This window comes from Bos indicus, chromosome 4, assembly GCF_029378745.1.
Source record: "Bos indicus isolate NIAB-ARS_2022 breed Sahiwal x Tharparkar chromosome 4, NIAB-ARS_B.indTharparkar_mat_pri_1.0, whole genome shotgun sequence".
Lineage (NCBI taxonomy): Eukaryota > Metazoa > Chordata > Mammalia > Artiodactyla > Bovidae > Bos > Bos indicus.
This window is the reverse complement of record NC_091763.1, coordinates 38,068,544-38,088,495: the sequence shown is the minus strand read 5'-3', so window position 1 is coordinate 38,088,495 and position 19,952 is coordinate 38,068,544. Positions and strand designations below refer to the sequence as shown.

Here is a 19,952-nt window from a genome sequence, read left to right as displayed (position 1 = left end):
TTTAATTGGGAGCTCCCAGGCACACATTAATTACTAGTAAATGTGCTGTTCATTCTTTCCACTGTGAAAGTTCTGGCCTGTCTAAAATTCATTTAGAAGGAAAATAACACAGGGAATGCTAATTACATTTTTAAACAAAATTTCCACTGTTAGCAAAATCAGAAATGTTAATGTTCATAAATACAGTTGCCAGGATTTTGAAAATAAATTAACTAATTGATAAATTTAATAGAAAATCTCTTTTGCATTTCATCAAATAGTTAACAGTGGGTAGAATCATTGTTTAAACACAAATACCTTAGTACTGAATTGTCAGGATATTTAAGAATGTGCAATTTGATCTCTTTCTATAGTACACTAGCTGATAAACCTGTAGCTTTTCTTTTTGTGCCTGCTTTCTTAACAGAGTGAGGTTAAGATAATAAAATACAATTGTTCTTTAATCTCAGAAACTGAAGAGAAAAGAAGAGGCACTGTCTCATAGATGTCTAACGGCTGTTGAAAAGTTGTCATTGAATAGTAAAAGACTTACCATTCAAACTAAATTTTAAGAAGCCAGCATTATTCAAAATAATTGAATTAACCAATTTTTCTCCTTCAAAAATGAAAAATTCCTTTGGCATCATTTAGAATAGGACAATTCTGTTTGATGCTGTTTCAATTTATCAAATAACAGAAAGGAAAGTGAAAGTGTTAGTTGCTCAGTCGTGTCCGACTCTTTGTGACCCCACGGATTGTGCAGACCCTATGGACTGTAGTCGGCCAGGCTCCTCTGTCCATGGGATTTCCCAGGAAAGAATACTGGAGAGGGTAGCCATTCCCTTCTCCAAGGGATCTAGCCGACCCAGAACTTGAACCCAGGCCTCCTGCATTGCAGGTCGATTCTTTACTGCCTGAGCCACCAAGGGAGCCCTAACAGAAAGGAAGAAATCTATACTTTGAAAAGGAAAAACCATAAATAAAAAATGAATGTACTTTCCATAATCATGCAAAACAGATATGCTATATTTATGTTGAAAATGGAATAACTTAGATGAGTCAGCCTTCATTTAAAATTTAATATTAAAACGATCTACTGATTTCAGCATAATTTTGATCTGATTACGTTTTGTGGCAGAAAAGCAATCTTTGTTCACTTTTCTCAGTACAGAAAGCTCCAGAGTCTCACTGACCACCATGAAAACAATATGAAACATGAAACACAGAGCCATGAAGGAAGAGGAGAAATAAGAAGTCTAGGACTGCAGTAACTGTGTTTTAATGGAGTACTAAAATACAGGAATTATTCTGCAATTAATTTCACTGAGGTTTAGAACAGCTTCCAAATCTTTAAGGAGAAAATTTCCCCCTTTTTTTCCTTTCTCTGCTGGCCTAAAAGTCCATTTTTAACTGGTGAGGCAGCAAAATCATTTCTTTTTGAAATAGAAATTTGCAGGATACTCTAAGAGAGTGCTTTCCAAAGTGTACTCTGTAAATCTGGTGCCTTAGAGAACACTTAGAGTTGCTCAGATGTTACATGTGAGAGAAAATGAGATGCCCCCAGTACCCCTTAACCAGACAAATTCCATTCTGGCAATTCACTATTTGGGTGTTTACACAAGGTTTCATCTGGAATAAGGCTTTGCTAAAAAGACAGAAGATAAAATATTAAAAAATGAAATCACTGTCATAAGGAAGTATCTCCCCTTGCTGCCCCCCGCCACGCCCCCCCCAAAAAAAAGAAAAAGGAAAGGAAAGCAAAGCAAATACCCTGGGAGTTGAAAATATTAGAGCAAAGTTCTACTGTAAAATTAAATATTACCACTGAAGTGAAAAGAAAATAAGAACAAAACAAATGAATTTACTTACGAAACAGAAATAGACTCACAGACAGACAATGAACTTACAGTTGTTGGTGGGGGACAGCGGGGAAGGGTGAAGGAGAAGGAATAGTTAGGGAATTCGTGGTGGATGTGTACACATCGCTATATTTAAAATGGATAACCAACAAGGACATCCTGTGCAGCATATGGAACTCTGCTCAATGTCATGTGGCAGCCTGGATGGGAGGGGGCTTAGCAGAGAGTAGATATATATGCATGTATGTATACATATATATATATGGCTGAGTGCCTGTGCTGTTCACCTGAAACTATCACAATATTGTTTGTTCATCAGCTATACCCCAATTCAAAATAAAATGGTTTTAGAAAATAAACCTTTCAGTAAAAAACAAATTATAACAAGCCAAAAAGAAACACAGCACATGTTGGCCCTTGAGCAAAAAATTTAAAAAATGAGACAAAGAAAGAGATATTATGAATCAGAGTATCTAGCATTTTCTTTGCTGCATGTGAAATTAAAAGAGATCACCTTTGGCTTTCTAGAAGTGAGAAATAGCAGTGAGACAGCAAGATTGAGAGCACATTGGTGATTTCAGTTCCATCCTGCTGGGTCCTTCTTATTAGGGTGCCCATGTTCTGTGCTTTTTCTTCATTTCCACTCTCACTCTCCACTCTGCTTCAATCCGGGTATGCCCGGATGACAATTGATTTCTTTGTCTTTGTGTCCTCCTCTTTATAATACTTCCTAGAGGCTGTGGCTCTATGAATTTCTACGACATATTTGTTTCATTTAGCCTGTCCCTCACTCTAAAATATTTCCTGATCCCTCTATTATGTTGTGGCTAACATCCTTCGGGTTCTGTTCAAGGTTCTTTTAATTTAGTCTTAACTTATCTCTACAGGAACATTTTCCTGCAGCAGAGCAGATCTGTTCCTTTCATTACCCTCTGGCAGCAGAATTGTTCCTTGTACCATTTCTTCTTCCAGGAAAACACTTCTCCTTTTTCTATGCTTATCCTCAAATTACTTCAAATCTCTGTTACCCTTTGTGAAAATGTACTGTGGATGCAACTAAGACTCACTGTTCTTTTCTCTTATCGAAAATGTACTATCTTCAAATAGCTATTATTTTCTATTTTGTTAATTCTTTTCACATGACATTTCTTACCTACCCTAAATTACTTTTTAGTATTATCTAAAGTATCATTTTTCTAACTTTTCTGAATCTGCCCATTTATGATGCAATATATAAACACAGAAACATGCACACAGAACTAAAAAAAAAAAAATAATGATTTAAACTATTTTCTTCTATCTTCCTGGTCAAAATCCTCTCAATTAATTTGATAAATTACAGATTGGTTATGATCTCCAGTATGAAAAACACTGCTCTAGAGTAACTGTTCAGCAATTATTTAGCAATTGTTGACCAGAGGAAGAAAAGAGGACAGCATTAGAGTCATGAAACTCTCAATGCTGCTGTTGCTGCTAGGTTGCTTCAGTCGTGTCCAACTCTGTGTGACCCCATAGACGGCGGCCCACCAGGCTCCCCTGTCCCTGGGATTCTCCAGGCAAGAACACTGGAGTGGGTTGCCATTTCCTTCTCCAACGCATGAAAGTGAAAAGTGAAAAGTGAAAGTGAAGTCGCTCAGTCGTGTCCGACTTGACCCCATGGACTGCAGCCTACCAGGCTCCTCCGTCCATGGGATTTTCCAGGCAAGAGTACTCTCAATGAGAAACCTTCAAATTTCCAGGAGAATCTGTCATGTTTGAAACACATTCAGCAACTATAAAGTAAATGAGACTTAATACATTGGTACTGTTAAGGTATTAGGTAGATTTCAAAGTACAGAATTCCAGAGGTATAATTAGATTTAATAAAACATATATCGTATTAAAATACTTATACCTATCTATGTCATAAAACAGGAAAAGTTAAGGTTCTAATAGTGCTTACAATCTCAATAGACCAGTGGGAAAAAGAGCCACAAAAGATGGTATAATAATGATCTTTTAAAAGCATTCATACCTGAATTTCCCCCGTAATTGGATGAGAGACAACCTTTGCTGCATCAGTAGGCTGCAATGTTAAGACATATATTAGATTAATAGATAAACCCTTTACAGGATTTACCACTTAAATTTCCCTTTGAGTTAAGTTCTGTTTGGTCAGAGCACACTGCCTGGAAAGCACATTTTGTCCATTTGGTTGCTTCAGATTATGGTGTCTACTTACACTTCTCAATACATGTTTAATTTTATAGATACATAAATCTCTTTTTCATTGTGTGAAGCCTGTTTTGAAACTATAATTTTATACCTGAAGTAATGTACATTCAATTACTTAAGAAATGGAACACTTTTGGTTGAAAGTATTCAATTTAAGTATTAATGGATTTTCAATGTCTATAAGAAAATGAAAAAGATATTGTTTTTACTTGATTGCCTAGGAGGCCAAAAGTTATAAAAGTCCACCTTATATTCCTTTGCTGGGTTCTCAGTCCAGTCCTACTCTCTTCTAGAATGGGACACCCAGGTAAACACTTTTTAGCATTTCATACCCCTTTAATTAAAAGTCCATAACATTTGATCTAAGTTCACATTTCCTTAATAATTTTCTTACGTCAGTAAAGCCTTAAAAACCATTCAGAATGTGATCTGATAAAGTGATTCACTCTGCTGATTAAATGACTGATTACTGATCTGTTACATTTCAGTAGAATGTACAAATTTGTACAAAAAAAGGAATGATGTCCCTGACTCTAGATCTACAACAGAATTTCAGGCAATGTGGCATCACTGTAGGGAGACATTTACTGAAATGGAGGCAAGCTTACTACGAGACAGCAAAGGCCCTGTATCCCTATATACACATCATATTGGCCTTATAATAATAATTAACTGGAAAAGGAAAATTCATCATATTTAGGTGTGTTTCTGCTACTTTTTTATTATTTTATGCTAGAAATGAGAGCAATCAAAGAAGACAGCTATCTTCCAGGTCTTGTTTTGTGAAATATTAAAAATTATGTGTAATCATTGGTAAAGTTATAGAGAAGGGTTTAAATTTTCTAAGCCATATATCCTTTATTAGTAAAGCTCATTTACATGAATGGCCATTTAACACTGAAACTATGCTCTAGCTGCAAAGGATAAACTGCTAGTTATTGAACAATTATGTTTACTTAATTCTTTTATGTTTAACTTTTAAGGAAAGCAAAGGAGTCGAGACAAAGAAGGAATACACAAGTTCCTGAAACTCTATCTCAATTAAAGATGGGAAGTTTCCTAAAACTAGATATCCATGAATCTCAATGAGCAAGGCTGAGGGATAACTAGAGATAAAATGTCAAAAATAGGATGAAAAAAACCCCAAGTAATGATTGATAATGTATTTTGTTTTGATTTCATTTTGATAGTTATAACTCATTTGAAATATGATCATGCAAACATAACTAGAATCAGTGCAGAGAATATACTTATGGACAAATTTTAAATGTTCTGGGGTGTGGCACTGAACTTATAAAGGCACACAAGGATACAATAATATCTGTGTACAGTGGGCATATCAGCTCCAGGTAGTTATGGTTTAAGATTAGAGACAAGTATTTCTTTTCAGTGATGTCATACCCTTGTGAAGCTGGTTTTTGATGACTGTGGTGATTAAAAAAAATGTACTGCAAGAAAATTAGTGTGATCAGTGTGGAAGAGGAAATGCAAGTGTCAGTGTCCAAACCAATTCCACTATCTGAATAGTTCTGCAGTCCCTTCAGGCATACATATCCCACTGATAAATAATTTTAGTATATAACTATGAAATAGATATATCATTTTATTTCATTTTATGTATTATTTTTCCAATGGTTACTAAGATGTTAGGACATAAATACTAGTTAAATTGTTGGGACCTAACTATATAATAAATGTTAATTGTTTTAGGTATCTCTTTTGGTATAAGGGCAGTATGAAAAAATTACTGAGCTGTTGTGTGCTATGATAGAAAAGTCTGGGAGAGCAAGGACCTACTTCATTAGAACACTTAAAACTGGTAAGCATTTTAGTTGACATTTATTTATACTATGATGGGAGAAATTATTCAGATTTTAAAGATAATATGAAGAAAATCTGATTAGATTTCAGAAATAAAACAGCTTGTGGCAGTAAAATAAAAATTTTGGAGGAAAAAATTCATATTGAATTAGTAAACAAAATAATTTAAAATGGTCATATGTAAATATATAGCATAATTTAACCCTATGTCTAAATAATTTAGATTCACATTTTACTTTTATTTACTTAGAAGCAATCACTTAAACTGGAACATTATTAATAGATTAATAATTACTTATGAATAATCACTCAAAACATTTAATAGATAGTGTTCTAAATATACATAATTAATGTATAATTATGCTATGGTTTAAATATTTTTGTTTTAATTTACTCAATAATATTAATGTTTTATAATTTAATATATAGTTAGCCTCATAACTAATAAAAACAAAAGGATGTTAAAATTATAATTTTCTAAATTAACTGAAGAACATATGCTATATTTGAACATATTATCTGACTCAGAAACATGTAAGCTTCAGACCATTGCTCAGTATTTCTCTAATCTCCCAATGTCAATATTTTAACATTGTAGGATTTGTAGAACAAATAAAAATAAGTATTGACTTTTATGCATACTATAAATATCATTAAGTTTATTTATTTTAAGAAACTCAGTACCAGCTAAATGTTGATGATAATAAACTCTCCAAAAGATGAATAGGCAACAGTCCCTTTCTTCAAGAGTGTTAACATCTATTCACTATATATTTCTGTAAGTATATATAGAATCTCACTAATAACCAGATTTGATTATTGTTATTACTATTAATAAGAATTAAAAAGCAATCTATATACCATCACTGTCAAGTAGACTATAATGTGAGCCACATAGGTTATTTCAAATACTGTAGTAGTCACTTTAAAAATATAAAAATAAATGGTAAATTGATTTTTAAAAATATATTTTGTTTATTTGACTGCACCAGGTCTTAGCTGCACCGGTTTTAGTTGGGTACGTTGGCTCTTTAGTTGTGGCGTGTGGGATCTAGTTCCCTGACCGGGGGTCAAACCTGGGCCCCCTGCATTGGGAGCACGAAGTTTTAACCACTGGACCATCAGGAAAGTCCTGTGCAATTAATTTCTACTGACATATTTTATTTGATGTAATTTATTAGAAATACTATCATTTCACCATGAAATCAATAAAAAAAATGTAATGAGCTATTTTACATGTTTTTTTATACTAAGTCTTTAAAATCTGTTGTATAATTCACATATACAGCATATCTCAATTAGGACTAGAACATTTGAAGTGTTCAATTGCCACAGGTGGCTAGCAGCCTCTGTCATGGACAGTGAAGCTCTATAGCTGTTTCAGCAAAACCTCTGTAAAACTACACAGGTCACATTCTTGGCATAGAAAAGAATTACCACATATCATAAAACGTATCAGTAGCATTTCCCTGATATTTGTCCTATAATACCTGTGTCCTATAATACCTATAATACCTGTGTTCATCTTCCAATCATTACCAAAAAAGTTCACATGAAAAAAAAACTCTATTTTTTATTCCCATAATATTATAAAGACTCACAGGTACCACTGATGTTTTAATTTAATTTTAATTTATTTTGTTATGGTCTATGCAAGCTACTCTGCTACGTGCTTAGGGAGCTATAAAGAAAATAAGAAATGGCTTTTGGTTCTTAATGAGTGTGCAGCCCATTTAGGAGGGTAAAATAAGCAAACAAGTAACCATAATCAAGATACAAATTGTTTTACTAGATACATAAAGCATCTGGCACTTTGGAGGGAGGGAAGGAGGAGAGAAGGATGACTCTAAGGAAGGATTAGAATATGGAAAGGCTTCGTAGAGGAAGGGTTTCTGTTATTTTTGTTTATCATTGACTCTTCATTTTCTGCAGATTGTAGAGTAAAAGCAAGGCATGGCATTTAATGTCTTTCAATTTACAATTATCTAGGCTTCTCCTCTATTTATTATCCCTATATCTTTTGTATACCATAACTTAAGCATACAATTTTCTGTTTCTCATTTTTTTTTTTTTTTTGGTGGTGCATTCTCTTCTTCAATGTTGGTTCCTTTTTCCCCTTTACCAAACGGGTTCATTAGCTAAATGCCAGCTTTCCTAACCCCATTGTCCCAGTGCCCTCTGCAGTTTTTAATGACCACCAACATTATAGCTTTACTGAATTTGTTTATATATCATCCTTCATCTATACTTAAATTAGTACTTCTTAAACTTCAAGGGGTATCACACTCACTTGGAGAACTTATTAAAACTCAGGTTGCTTGGTTTTATCCCTGGAGCTTCTGATTCAGAAGGCATAATGGTAGGATCAAGAATTTGCATTTTTAGTAAGTTCCTGCCTGATGCTGGTACTACTAGACTGAGCAGGCTTTAAGAACCACTGGTCTACATAGTATACAGGGATGGATTTTACCCATCTTTGTATCTTGCATTCAAATTATGACTCATGGTACTGAAGGCAGCATCTAAAAATGTCTTTGGAAAGTAGAATGAGTTGATAACCCTAAGAAATAGAGTACTTAGTAGCAAGGCTATTGTAAAGATCTGACAACATTAAGTTTACTGTGATAATCTTCCAAGGAACATTCCCCTTCCCCAGGTAGAGGCAGGGAAGCTGACATTCCAGGTAGCAGGGATGAATTTTAAACAGGAGAGGGACCTAATCCAATCACTGTGTCACAGATCCATAGTTGGAGGGTAGATTAAGAGGGAGGAAGAGAGACTGGTGAGCGGAGTGACTAGCAGTAAGTGCAATACTGCAGGTAAAAAAGAATAATGCTTTACTAAATGAAATTGGCAAGTTCAGAAAAGACGGAAAATTATTGGAGACTTATCAAAAAACTAGAATTCACAGCACTAGGATTCAATGAGTCAAAAGAAAAGATGAGACGGTGCTTTTATATTTGACTTAATTTTCTGGGAGGATGGTGATGTCAAATGCTGAAATAAAAAAAAAATATCTGGATGACAGACTTATAGAATTTATTGTATTTGGTGTGAAAACTTTGTTAGCAGAATTTGTCATGTCTTTAGGTCATCTGTGTGGAGATACTGAGAAATCAGAAAATGATATCAGCCTGTAACTTTGGAGACAGGGCACCTCCATGAGGTAATTCTTCAAAATTAATACATAATTGCATGTGGGAAAATATAGTTGTGTTAAAATTTATTTTGAAATTGAGTCTATCTTTGAACTTATTCCTCATGAAACCTTAAAAAACTATTTTCTGAAGTCCAGTCAACTTATCTAACCATAGCCTGTCCTTCCTACATATATTTCACCACATAAGGAAAAACCTTTATGTTTAAACAAACAAACAAAAAACCCTTTTAAATGTATTTATCAATCATGAAGAGAGTTTCTCTATTAATAATCCAATCTATGGGGGGAAAATTACAAATTGTCTATATCATCACCTGGTCCTATTAAGTTAAAATTAATTTATGTTTTCTTTTAATTCCCCAGTAACTCTAAAATAATACTGTTAGAAACATTTATTCTAACTGAAGAACTGCATGAAGAGAAAATTTATTAGTATGGAATTGGATACATTTCAAAATAGCAATACTGTATTACTGGGTTTCTTGGTTTCCTGTTGTCCTAAATTATCCTCATTTCGTGGTCTTTTTTACTATTTATTTAAATTACAAAATATAATGTAATTATATCTTGTGTTTCGAAAAAGATACAATGACTATATTTGATACACAAAGAGGTTCAGATTTATGTAACAACCACAAAGAAAAAGAACAGGAAGCATCAGATACATTTTTTTTTCAAGTCCCTCATAATAACTGCCATAATACTTTAAGAGAGAAACACATCATTTTGATACATCTTGATCAGTTTTATCCTGAGATATGGAAACCTTTTTTGTTTGTTTCAGCAGATCAATAGGAAAGGAGAAATTACATGAGAAACACCTTTAGGACATGATACTATATTTCCCATCTCCTAATTTGAGTAAGGAGTAGAAAATAAGCAATTTAGAGGCTGCATTGGGCATTTCTCACCTTGCTGCTGCTGTGTTTCTTTTTGCTCACTGAGGGTGACCCTGGCTGCCCAGGACTGGGAACGGAACTGGATCCTGCTGATGTAGGACCTGAATGAACGTGAGATCCCTTTTCAACAACAGATGACAGAACCAGTGGTGACTGCTGTAGTGAGACCTTCTGGAGCTCTGCTGCCAACTGCTTGGGATCAACCCCTGGGGATTTCGCTTTATCCACTGCAACAAAACCAAATGGCTTCACATATTCTCAGTTTCATTGGTACTTAATACCATGGAACTTATCTGAGTTCTAGATGACAAAGTCAAAATGTTATGTAAAACAATTTAAATTAAAAAGAAAATACATGCAAGTGTACCTTTATAAATCTATTTCTCAGGAAGTCTAGAAGAGACTGAGAAAGAGTACTGAATTACAGAGGAAATTTGAGGTTCCTATTATATCATTAGAAAAATGCTTGTAAATGTTTTATACAGAGAACTAACTATATGACAAAATACTCTTTTATTCACTGGAATTTAATTTCTATGATTGATTGTTTTTATTTCTTGCAATCTTATACATCTATTTTTCTAAGGGGAAATTTCAAAGAATATATTTACATTTACAGATATATGAAAATTTCTACAGGTTTTGGTCTGCTCTGTTTAGTGCCATAACCCAGACTCTTAGAGATATTGGCTATAGCATAGGAAGTGCTTGGTAAATATTTATTGAACATGGACAACAATATATTTAATCTTATAAATGAGCTAAATTTATAGACTATATCTGCTATCTAAGAAAGAGTTAAATCTACTTTACTGTGTACTTATATATTATATTGATTTTTATTTATTATAAAAGGCAATCGAATGTTTCAGTAGTGTTCCAAAACTCAGCTATGCTAAAAAGAATCTAGTATTATCCAAAAAGTATATAGGACCCAAAATAAATGACTCCATGAATTACTTTCATATGATGAATTGAATTTTAAAGAATTCCAAATGTGAATTCACACAGCAAGAATTTCATGTGAATTTCTTTAATGGTTCTAACATGTATATATGTGTTTCCCTAGAATACTAAAATGAAACTACAATGCTTCGATTTTCTTACTATTACATAAATATATAAACATTCATATGTCTATACATTTATTTTTGCCTCTATCTGTGATTGTGTCTATATCCTCATCTACAGCTCCATCTGCCTCTACGACTGCTTCTCCATCTCCATCTTCACCACACTTGGAAGCTTTCACCTACCAGCTTTTGGTGGTTCATGGAGTTCTAGGTGCTGGGGATTTTCAGAATCTGACAGCATATTGAGGTCCCTAAAAATTAAAACAAAAAAAAAATTAAGAAAGCAATTGAGGACGTCTGAGACAAAAGGCCCCTTTTCCCAACTATGCTGAGTATTTTTTTCAGTAGGTAAATGAGAAGTGGTTAATGATATAAAGCAATTTCAAAGCATGCTCACCCTTCTAACCAAATACATATTTGCAATGCTGTTAAAAGTCAGCTGATAAAAATGATTATTTAAGGTGAAATCTTTATGGATTAAATATAAGTTCATTTTGAAATACTGTACAAATCCATGAAATCTAAATGGGTTTAGGCTTTCATTGAAATGATGCATGTTTCAAGAAAATCATGAAAGGGGACATAATAAGAAACAAAATTAGCTGAATTCTTTCTGTGCTTTAGACTTTGATTCTGAACACAAGACATCTATAAACTTGCATTCACTTTATTTTCTAATTACAAGCAATCTTTCTGACTGGCAAAGGTTCCACCTTAACAATTTTAAATTAAAAGAGCCATGAATAGCCAAAAAAATGGAAACAAAAAGATGGGGAAAAACTCACAGTCTTACACATATTTCTGCTTCCCCATTTTGCTGACTAATGATACTCTGCACTTCTTCATATGTTTTAGAAGTTAAAGGAATTCCATTCCACTCCAATACTTGCATGCCTAAAAAGAAAAATTCAAGTATAAAATAAAAAAAAAGGCGTGCTATGTCTCATCTGGGTCCACAGGGCACAGAAGACATTGCTTTGCATTTAAAAACCACTTCAGCAGCCATTCAACTGAGCACGTCATTTCAGAGAACATCAGTTCAGAGTTCTCTGGAACATAAATACCAAAACCATATGTAGCTTGATTTCATCAACTTACCTGAACATATAAAATGTGTCTAATACCACATGCAAAATGTTGCTCTTAAAACAATTAAATATTATCAAACCCATGCATTTTGTTCACACTGTTATGAAGACAACATTCTTGACTAAACCAATTTTTTATGGGGAAGAAATAATTGTAAACACCAATATATTATTTTCTATGTGCAGCAAGCAACTAGAAAAGTGTAAACTCTTATTATGTTACGGAATAGGAGTGGTAGAAAAAATTGTTAGGATTTTGTTGTGAAGCTTCCTTTAAGAAATTGTTATAGCCTCAACTCTGCTCAGATAAAAAAGATTTCCATTAAGCGTCTGTTACTTCACTACATGCAAGACAGTCCTAAGTGGAAGAAACAGATGTTATATAGAGGGCAGCGTCATGGGTGTGTGTATGCTCTATGCTCAGAAGGCCCCCATACTCGGTTTAATCTTTGCTGCTGTCATCTTGAAATTCTTAACACTGTTTGAACAAAGAGCCTGACATTTTCATTTTGCTCTGGGTCCTGTAAATTATGTTGCTGGACTGGTCACAGAGCATTTTGTATTTCCTCTTTTTCTAGAAAGATGATTTTCACAGAAAAAAAGTAGCAACATTATTAGTATTTCAATATTTTACATTTAGGTTTTTGGTCCCTTTTATATGAGCTGTCAAATAATTTAGGGTGCATGTTTGGCACATATCACATGGTCATATTATGTAGCTATGTGAGCTACATATAAATTCAGTGAAACCACCCAAGTTATAGTGCCAGATACTTGTGAATGCTACCAGCTTTACCTGAGGAAAAATACCTGCCATGGCTAGAACATTATTTAAAAAGAAATACTTGTTGAACAATTAGGTTTTCAATGAGCTTCATAGATGCCAGTGTGAAATTCCCTATTGTTCACTATCGGCTTCCATGGGAAATTCTAAACATGGCATGATTGAGTCTTAAAAGTTTTAATGATTTTGATATACATTGGTAACAAGTAAGGGAAGTTCTTTTACCATTGAGAAATGGCAAAAGAAGTCCATAAAAATGCCTACAATAACACAATCAAGAATGATGACTTTTCTATAACTTACTCCAATGAAACTTTATCTTCAGATGGGCCTTAGGTTTAGTTCAACAATCCCAGGCTGTTGTACACATAAAATGAGAAAAATTACATAAAAGAATGCGATAATACCTCCAAAGAAAAATTTAGCACTGAAAGTGGTAAAGCACACTGAAAAACACTTCTTTTAGTCACAAGAAAGAGTACATTTATAACCAGATGATTCTGAATTGAAACAAATTAATGGTGTCATAATCCAGAAATTGCATTGCCACTTTTCTGCAGGAACAAATTCTATTAAAGGAAATAGCTGCATAACCTTCTTGCTTCCTGTTTTGAATTTACCTGTTAGTTTTTCACATTTTAAAGGGGCAAATTCATACAATGTAGTTATACAGTGAAATGAAAAATGCTTCTAGTTGTAAAAAAGAAAATCTGTTCAGACTCATTAATAAAACTAATGAAAAAATACAGAGATAACTAGCATTTGCTGCTAAGTCACTTCAGTCGTGTCTGACTCTGTGTGACCCCATAGATGGCAGCCCACCAGGCTCCCCAGTCCCTGGGATTCTCCAGGCAAGAACACTGGAGTGGGTTGCCATTTCCTTCTCCAAACTAGCATGTTACCTAGATACATACGGAAGATCATGAACTACATGATCTTCTCAGTCTCAAGATATGCCCGTTGAACCTTCTTTGCCCCAGTAGTTTCCCACTAGCACTGGTGCAGTACTGCAGTTCAGAAGATTTTGCCAATTCTTCTAGTTTTGGTTTCATGGTGAGTATGAAATCTATAGGGAATGTGACTACTTGAACACAGTTACTTAATAACAACTTCGCTTTCCTCTGTCTCTCCAACTTCCTACAAATTTTACAAGAATCACAGGAAAATCAATGAGTATACAAGTCACTCCTTTAAATTCATAAAATGATTTTAGCACTTGTAAGAATTAAAATAATTAAGTATGTATCTTCAAATATATAATAGTTTTGAAAATTATTTTCTTTGGATGTGCAACCTGGCATGTGGGATCCTAGCTCTCTGACCACGGATCGAACCTGCATCCCCTAGAATGGAAGTGTGAAGTCTTAACCACTGGACACATGCAAATTCTCTTGAAAATACTTTAATTGTAAGGTCCTAGAAACTATTTTAAAATGCATGCAAACATTATTTGATCATACTACACAGAAGTTCACTAAAATAGTATTTTATCACTTAATTGATTTGAATGTAGGCATATTCAATGTTAAGGAAACTTTTTACTCTGACTTTGGTTTAGAAATAATTCCTAGAAGATAGTGAACACATGAATGGTTTTATCTACTGTTTAGCATTGTGAGCAAACACATTTCCTTTAAATTATATCAACGTATATGCAAACCAGTTATTCAAGTTTGAGATTGTACAGATGGTACTTCAATTATATCCATGCTGCTGCTGCTGCTGTTAAGGCGCTTCAGTCATCTCCGACTCTGTGTGACCCTATAGATGGCAGCCCACCAGGCTCCCCTGTCCCTGGGATTCTCCAGGCAAGAACACTGGAGTGGGTTGCCATTTCCTTCTCCAATGCATGAAAGTGAAAAGTGAAAGTGAGGTCACTCAGTCGTGTCTGACTCCTAGTGACCCCATGGACTGCAGCCCACCAGGCTCCTCCGCCCATGGGATTTTCCAGGCAAGAGTACTGGAGTGGGTTGCCATTGCCTTCTCCGAATTATATCCATGGAAAGCACCTATTCTAATAACTTTTACTAGGAATGCTAGGATAATCTGATTTTTGATTTGTATGAGTAATGAGAAAATTAACTTCTTAAAATCTTACACTTTGGTAATTAAAATCCCAAAAATTTAATAAGAAATTTTTGAATTAAAAAAATCAGTCACCATAAAACATTCTACATTATCACTAGTTTTAGTGATATTTATCACTATTTATATCAATGTTTATCACTACTTCAAAAATGTATTCTGGATTAAAATGATTACATTATCTATTAAAATTTTATAGATTAAGGTATATCAAAATATATATCACACAAAAGTTCATGATTTTTATTTATCTATTCCACAAATATTTAAGTGGCAGGTACTACACAATTTATCACCTTTGTATCTATTGTTTTATGCTGTTATAAAAATTAATAAAAATGATAATCTAGTAGAAAAAAACCAGAAATATCTTGGCAATTAGCAAGATGAAGATGAATCACAGAGAAGGAAATTCAAAAGTATTTTAAGTATATAAAGAAAAACCTAGACTAATGAAAGATTAGAAAGTATAAATGAAAGCAATAGTGATGTATTACTTAAGTCTCACTATACTGAAAAATGTTTGAAAGCCAGAGAATACAGTGTGCTGACCAGAATATGGGATTAGGGGATTATGAAATATTACGTGGTTGTTTAGCTTTATCACCACTGTATGATCTGAGAATACTATGACCATTCCTGGATGAAAAATACAACTGCTTGTTTACAATTTACTAGCACATAATTATTTTATTGGGAATGCAGATAAATGCAACCACTCTAGAGTACAATGTGGCAGAATGTTGTTAACTAAAGCACATGTACACCCTAGGACCCAAAAAACTTCTTGAGTTTCTATTTATGGGGAGGTGGTAGTATCAGGAAAAATGGACAATGAGAAAAATGGACACTAAATATTTATGATGGAAACACTTAGCAGTCTTAAGAAAGAAATCATACCGGTTGTTAATACGAAAAGATGGATCCATCTTAAAAGCATCTGACTTACAAAACATGTGAGAAACAGGATCTGATCTAAGGGCAATGACATTTACATTCATTAAGATGATATCCCACACAAATTAACATTATACATTATACAAATAACAAACAGACATTACATAAATTATAATGGTTGCTCATGGAGGTAAGAACAGATAGGTAAAGAAAATGATATTAAACAAATGAATTAATAAATGAATAAACAAACAAACACCCCCCTACACACACACAAGGTAGGTGGGAACCTAATGAGAACCAGTGGGGTTGGGGTTGATGTGCTATGAGATAAGAATATGATATAGCTGAGTAAAACAAACAAAAAAAAAATAGAAAAAAAACCCCAAACTTAATTAATTCAAAATTTGTATATATTATTCCACTTTTCCACTGATATTAACTATGACTCTAGATTAGTTTCCTAAATTTGGACATCTGTGCTCATGAATTCTCGATAAACTAGCAGCAGCAGGAAAAACTCAGCTGAACTGCTTATTTGTCTTGGCTTTCTAAATAAGCAAAGAAACCACGCAAGTGAGTTTCAGGAGTCCAGTAAGTTATCCCATCAATACACTAGTTACTTATGCATTTTCAAGTTAGGCCATGTTAATATAAGTGAAATGCATAGATAGATATATTTTATTACTTTCAAAACTACATTTAATGTTTTTAGCCTATTTATATATTAACATTGGGTAAAGTCTATTGGGCTGCAAATGAGTTGGACACGACTCACGACAAAACATATGTTAACATAAAGAATGAATAAAGGATGGACAAAGAGAAAAGAGGAAAGGGAAGAAAGAATGAAAGGAGGTAAAGGTAAAAAAAATTGAATATAGTTTCCTGAATATACAGGTCAAAGGAGATGCCCTAATCTATAACAAGATGTTTAATACTGTACACCTGAACACTTAAAAAATCAGCAAAGTATGGCTTTCATACAAAAGTTCTCAAATGAAATTAACTTCTACATTACAAAATTGTCACATTTTGAATGTGAAAAGTTATCTAAGAAATATCAAAGACTACCATTGGAAAAGACCCTGATGCTGGGAAAGATTGAGAACAGGAGGAGAAGGGGATGACAGAGGATGAGATGGCTGGATGGCATCACCGACTCGATGGACATGGGTTTGGGTGGACTCCAGGAGTTGGTGATGGACAGGGAGGCCTGGTGTGCTGTGGTTCATGGGGTCGCAAAGAGTCGGACATGACTGAGCAACTGAGCTGAACTGTTAAACTGAGTTTACTCACATTTTTTTTTTTCCTATTTCTGTGTCTACTGAAAGTATTGTGAATTAATGACTTCTACACTTATAGGTGTAAAACACATTTAGCTCCAGTCATACAAAATTTTTAAAGAAAACAGATTATCACCTCCTTTGCAGTATTACTGGTCAATTTATTATTGACCAGGGTCACTGAAAGAGGATTGCATGAATAAAATGTCTTGTAAAAACATGCCACAACTATTTCATAGACTCATTATAAAGTAAGCAAGATCCTGTTAGATATAGTAGTTTTAGTTTTTTTTTACAATTGAGAAGTAAAACATGAAGTGACATGACTTTTCTAATACCACATATTTACTTAATGGTAATGGAGAGGCAATGGCACCCCACTCCAGTACTCTTGCCTGGAAAACCTCATGGACGGAGGAGCCTGGTGGGCTGCTAGGAGTTGGAGACGGCTGAGTGACTTCACTTTCACTTTTCACTTTCATGCATTGGAGAAGGCAATGGCAACCCACTCCAATGTTCTTGCCTGGAAAATCCCAGGGACAGGGGGAGCCTTGTGGGCTGCCATCTATGGGGTCGCACAGAGTCGGACATGACTAAAGCGACTTAGCAGCAGCAGCAGCAGCAATGCAAATAGGAACTCTGTTTAACTGTCTCTCAGGTCAATGCTAGCATCAGTAAATAAGAAAACTCATTCAAATTATGCTAACTAAAACTATGTCATAGCCCACCTGAATATAAACAATGTTCAAATATGTAAAACTGGGCACAAAGAACACATATATTATATAATGTTATTTTTAATTACAATACAGACAGATAATGTATCGACAGAAATTGTTTATCTATATGACAGTATTATTTGAAAGTATGGACATGCAAAAATTGAAGATCTTATTGAACAAACAAATTGTGGGATACATCATTTTATGGTGGATAAACGATGACCATTAGGAGGGGAAAAAAAGCTGACTGGCTTTATCATCCTTTTTCTCCACTCCACTCTGAGAAGAGGAACCAATATTACATTTCTACAGGCATAATCATAGGAAACTATGCTAAGTCCTGCTGAAAGGGAAAATAATGTAGGATGGTTTGGTCAATATCACTAATTATCAGGGAAATGCAAATCAAAACCACAATGAGATATCATACATTGCTAGGATGGCTATTATAAAACAAAACAAAACAAAAAACCCCACAAAAGATGCTAAGTGTTGGTAAGGAAGTGAAGGAACTGGAACTAGTATATTCTGGTGGTTACACTGCAAAAGAATTCGCTGGTGGCTCAGAGGATAAAGCATCTGCCTGCCATGCGGGAGACCAGGGTTCGATCCCTGGGTTGGGAAGATCCCCTGGAGAAGGAAATGGCAACCCACTCCAGTATTCTTGCCTGGAGAATCCCATGGACAGAGGAGCCTGGCCGGCTACAGTCCAGAGGGTTGCAAAGAGTCGGACACGACTGAGCTGTGTAGTGTAGTATAACCACTATGGAAAACATTATGAAGTTTCCTAAAAGTTGAAAATAGCATTACCACATGATTTAGCAATCCTACTGCTGGAGATTTATTCAAAAGAATGGAAATGATGATCTTAAAGAGATATCAGCATTCCCACATTCTCTGCAGCGCTATACACAATAGCTCAAATGTGGAAATAACCTAAATATCCATTAACAGATAAATCAATAAAGAAAAACACGGTTTAGAAATACTAAAGAATATTATTCGGTCTTTATTGCTCCTGAATTCAGGAAATTTGCAATATGAGGCATGGATAAATCTTGACAATATCATGCTAAATGAATTAAACCCAGTCACAGGAGGACAAATACTGCATGATTCCATCTGGATGATGTATCTAAAACAGTCAAGCTCATAGGAGCAAAGAATAGAATGGAAATGGGGAATTTCTAATTAACTTGTATGAAAGCTCAGCTTTGCAAGACAAATAAGCTTTAGATATCTGAGAAATAACATTGTGCCTTTAGATATCAATACTGTATTGTTATCTAAATGTTTTGTTAAAAACCATGAAGAGATTAGGCCTCATGTTAAAAGTAGTAAGTGCAATTTTAAAAAGGGGAAAAAAAGAATGTAGGATGAATAAAAAGAATGGGAGGTAAAGAGTTGTAGGGAGAAGATCTCCCCTAACAATGGTGGTTGGAGATTGCAAAGGCAGTAGGGAGCAATGTTCTATTTGCTTATATTATCCAGGGAAGATGGCATTACTTCAAAGAGAAATTTCTATGTGGTGCCTTTAGAAAAGCTGACCTTAGATTTGGTGGCTCAGATTAGACAGAATTACTCTCATGAAAATCTGGTCATAGTATAAGGGCACCACACACTCAAGGAAGTGGGCTGGCTAGATCACCACTCTCTCTGTGGGGCAGGTCAATGTACAGGGATCCAACCTTCACTGTTCTAGAATGTGTAAGACCCTCACTGGGAATTTCTCCAGCGCTCATGGGGAGAGAAGCATCAAATAATAAATGTGATTCAATTTTTCAAAAGTAGATGAAAGAAAGAGTGGAATTGATCACATTTGATTTACAGAAAATGTAATGTGCTTATTATACACCAGGGTGGTGTTGCAAACTCATGCTTTTTAGACAGAATTAAGGTAAAAAGGGAAATGTATTTAGCCATGATTTGTGGGTTCAACTTGAAGAAGGTTATCGTTATAGAATTCTTTTTCTAATCACTATGATTATTAACATAATCTATTATTCCAGCTCAGTATTTCCTGGAAGGTTTGGTATTGATGCCAAAGTTACTCTGTGGCTACAGTTTAAGGTGTTTAGAATTAGA

General features: G+C 34.4%; 1 protein-coding gene across 8 annotated transcripts in view; it reads right to left on the bottom strand.

Moving 5' to 3' along the window:
• PCLO (piccolo presynaptic cytomatrix protein) overlaps positions 1-19,952 on the bottom strand; it is a 398,862-nt gene that overhangs the window by 82,784 nt on the left and 296,126 nt on the right. For 5 of the 8 annotated variants that reach the window (XM_070787660.1, XM_070787662.1, XM_070787664.1 and 2 more), the window contains exons 11-14: positions 11,791-11,899; positions 11,189-11,256; positions 9,945-10,159; positions 3,853-3,903 (exon numbers count right to left, since the gene is read on the bottom strand). In XM_070787660.1, coding sequence (XP_070643761.1) covers positions 3,853-3,903; positions 9,945-10,159; positions 11,189-11,256; positions 11,791-11,899 — 443 coding nt within the window. Of the gene's footprint in view, positions 1-3,852; positions 3,904-9,944; positions 10,160-11,188; positions 11,257-11,790; positions 11,900-19,952 lie in introns of those variants that run through there. The other 3 variants (XM_070787663.1, XM_070787667.1, XM_070787666.1) reach the window with 3 other exon arrangements.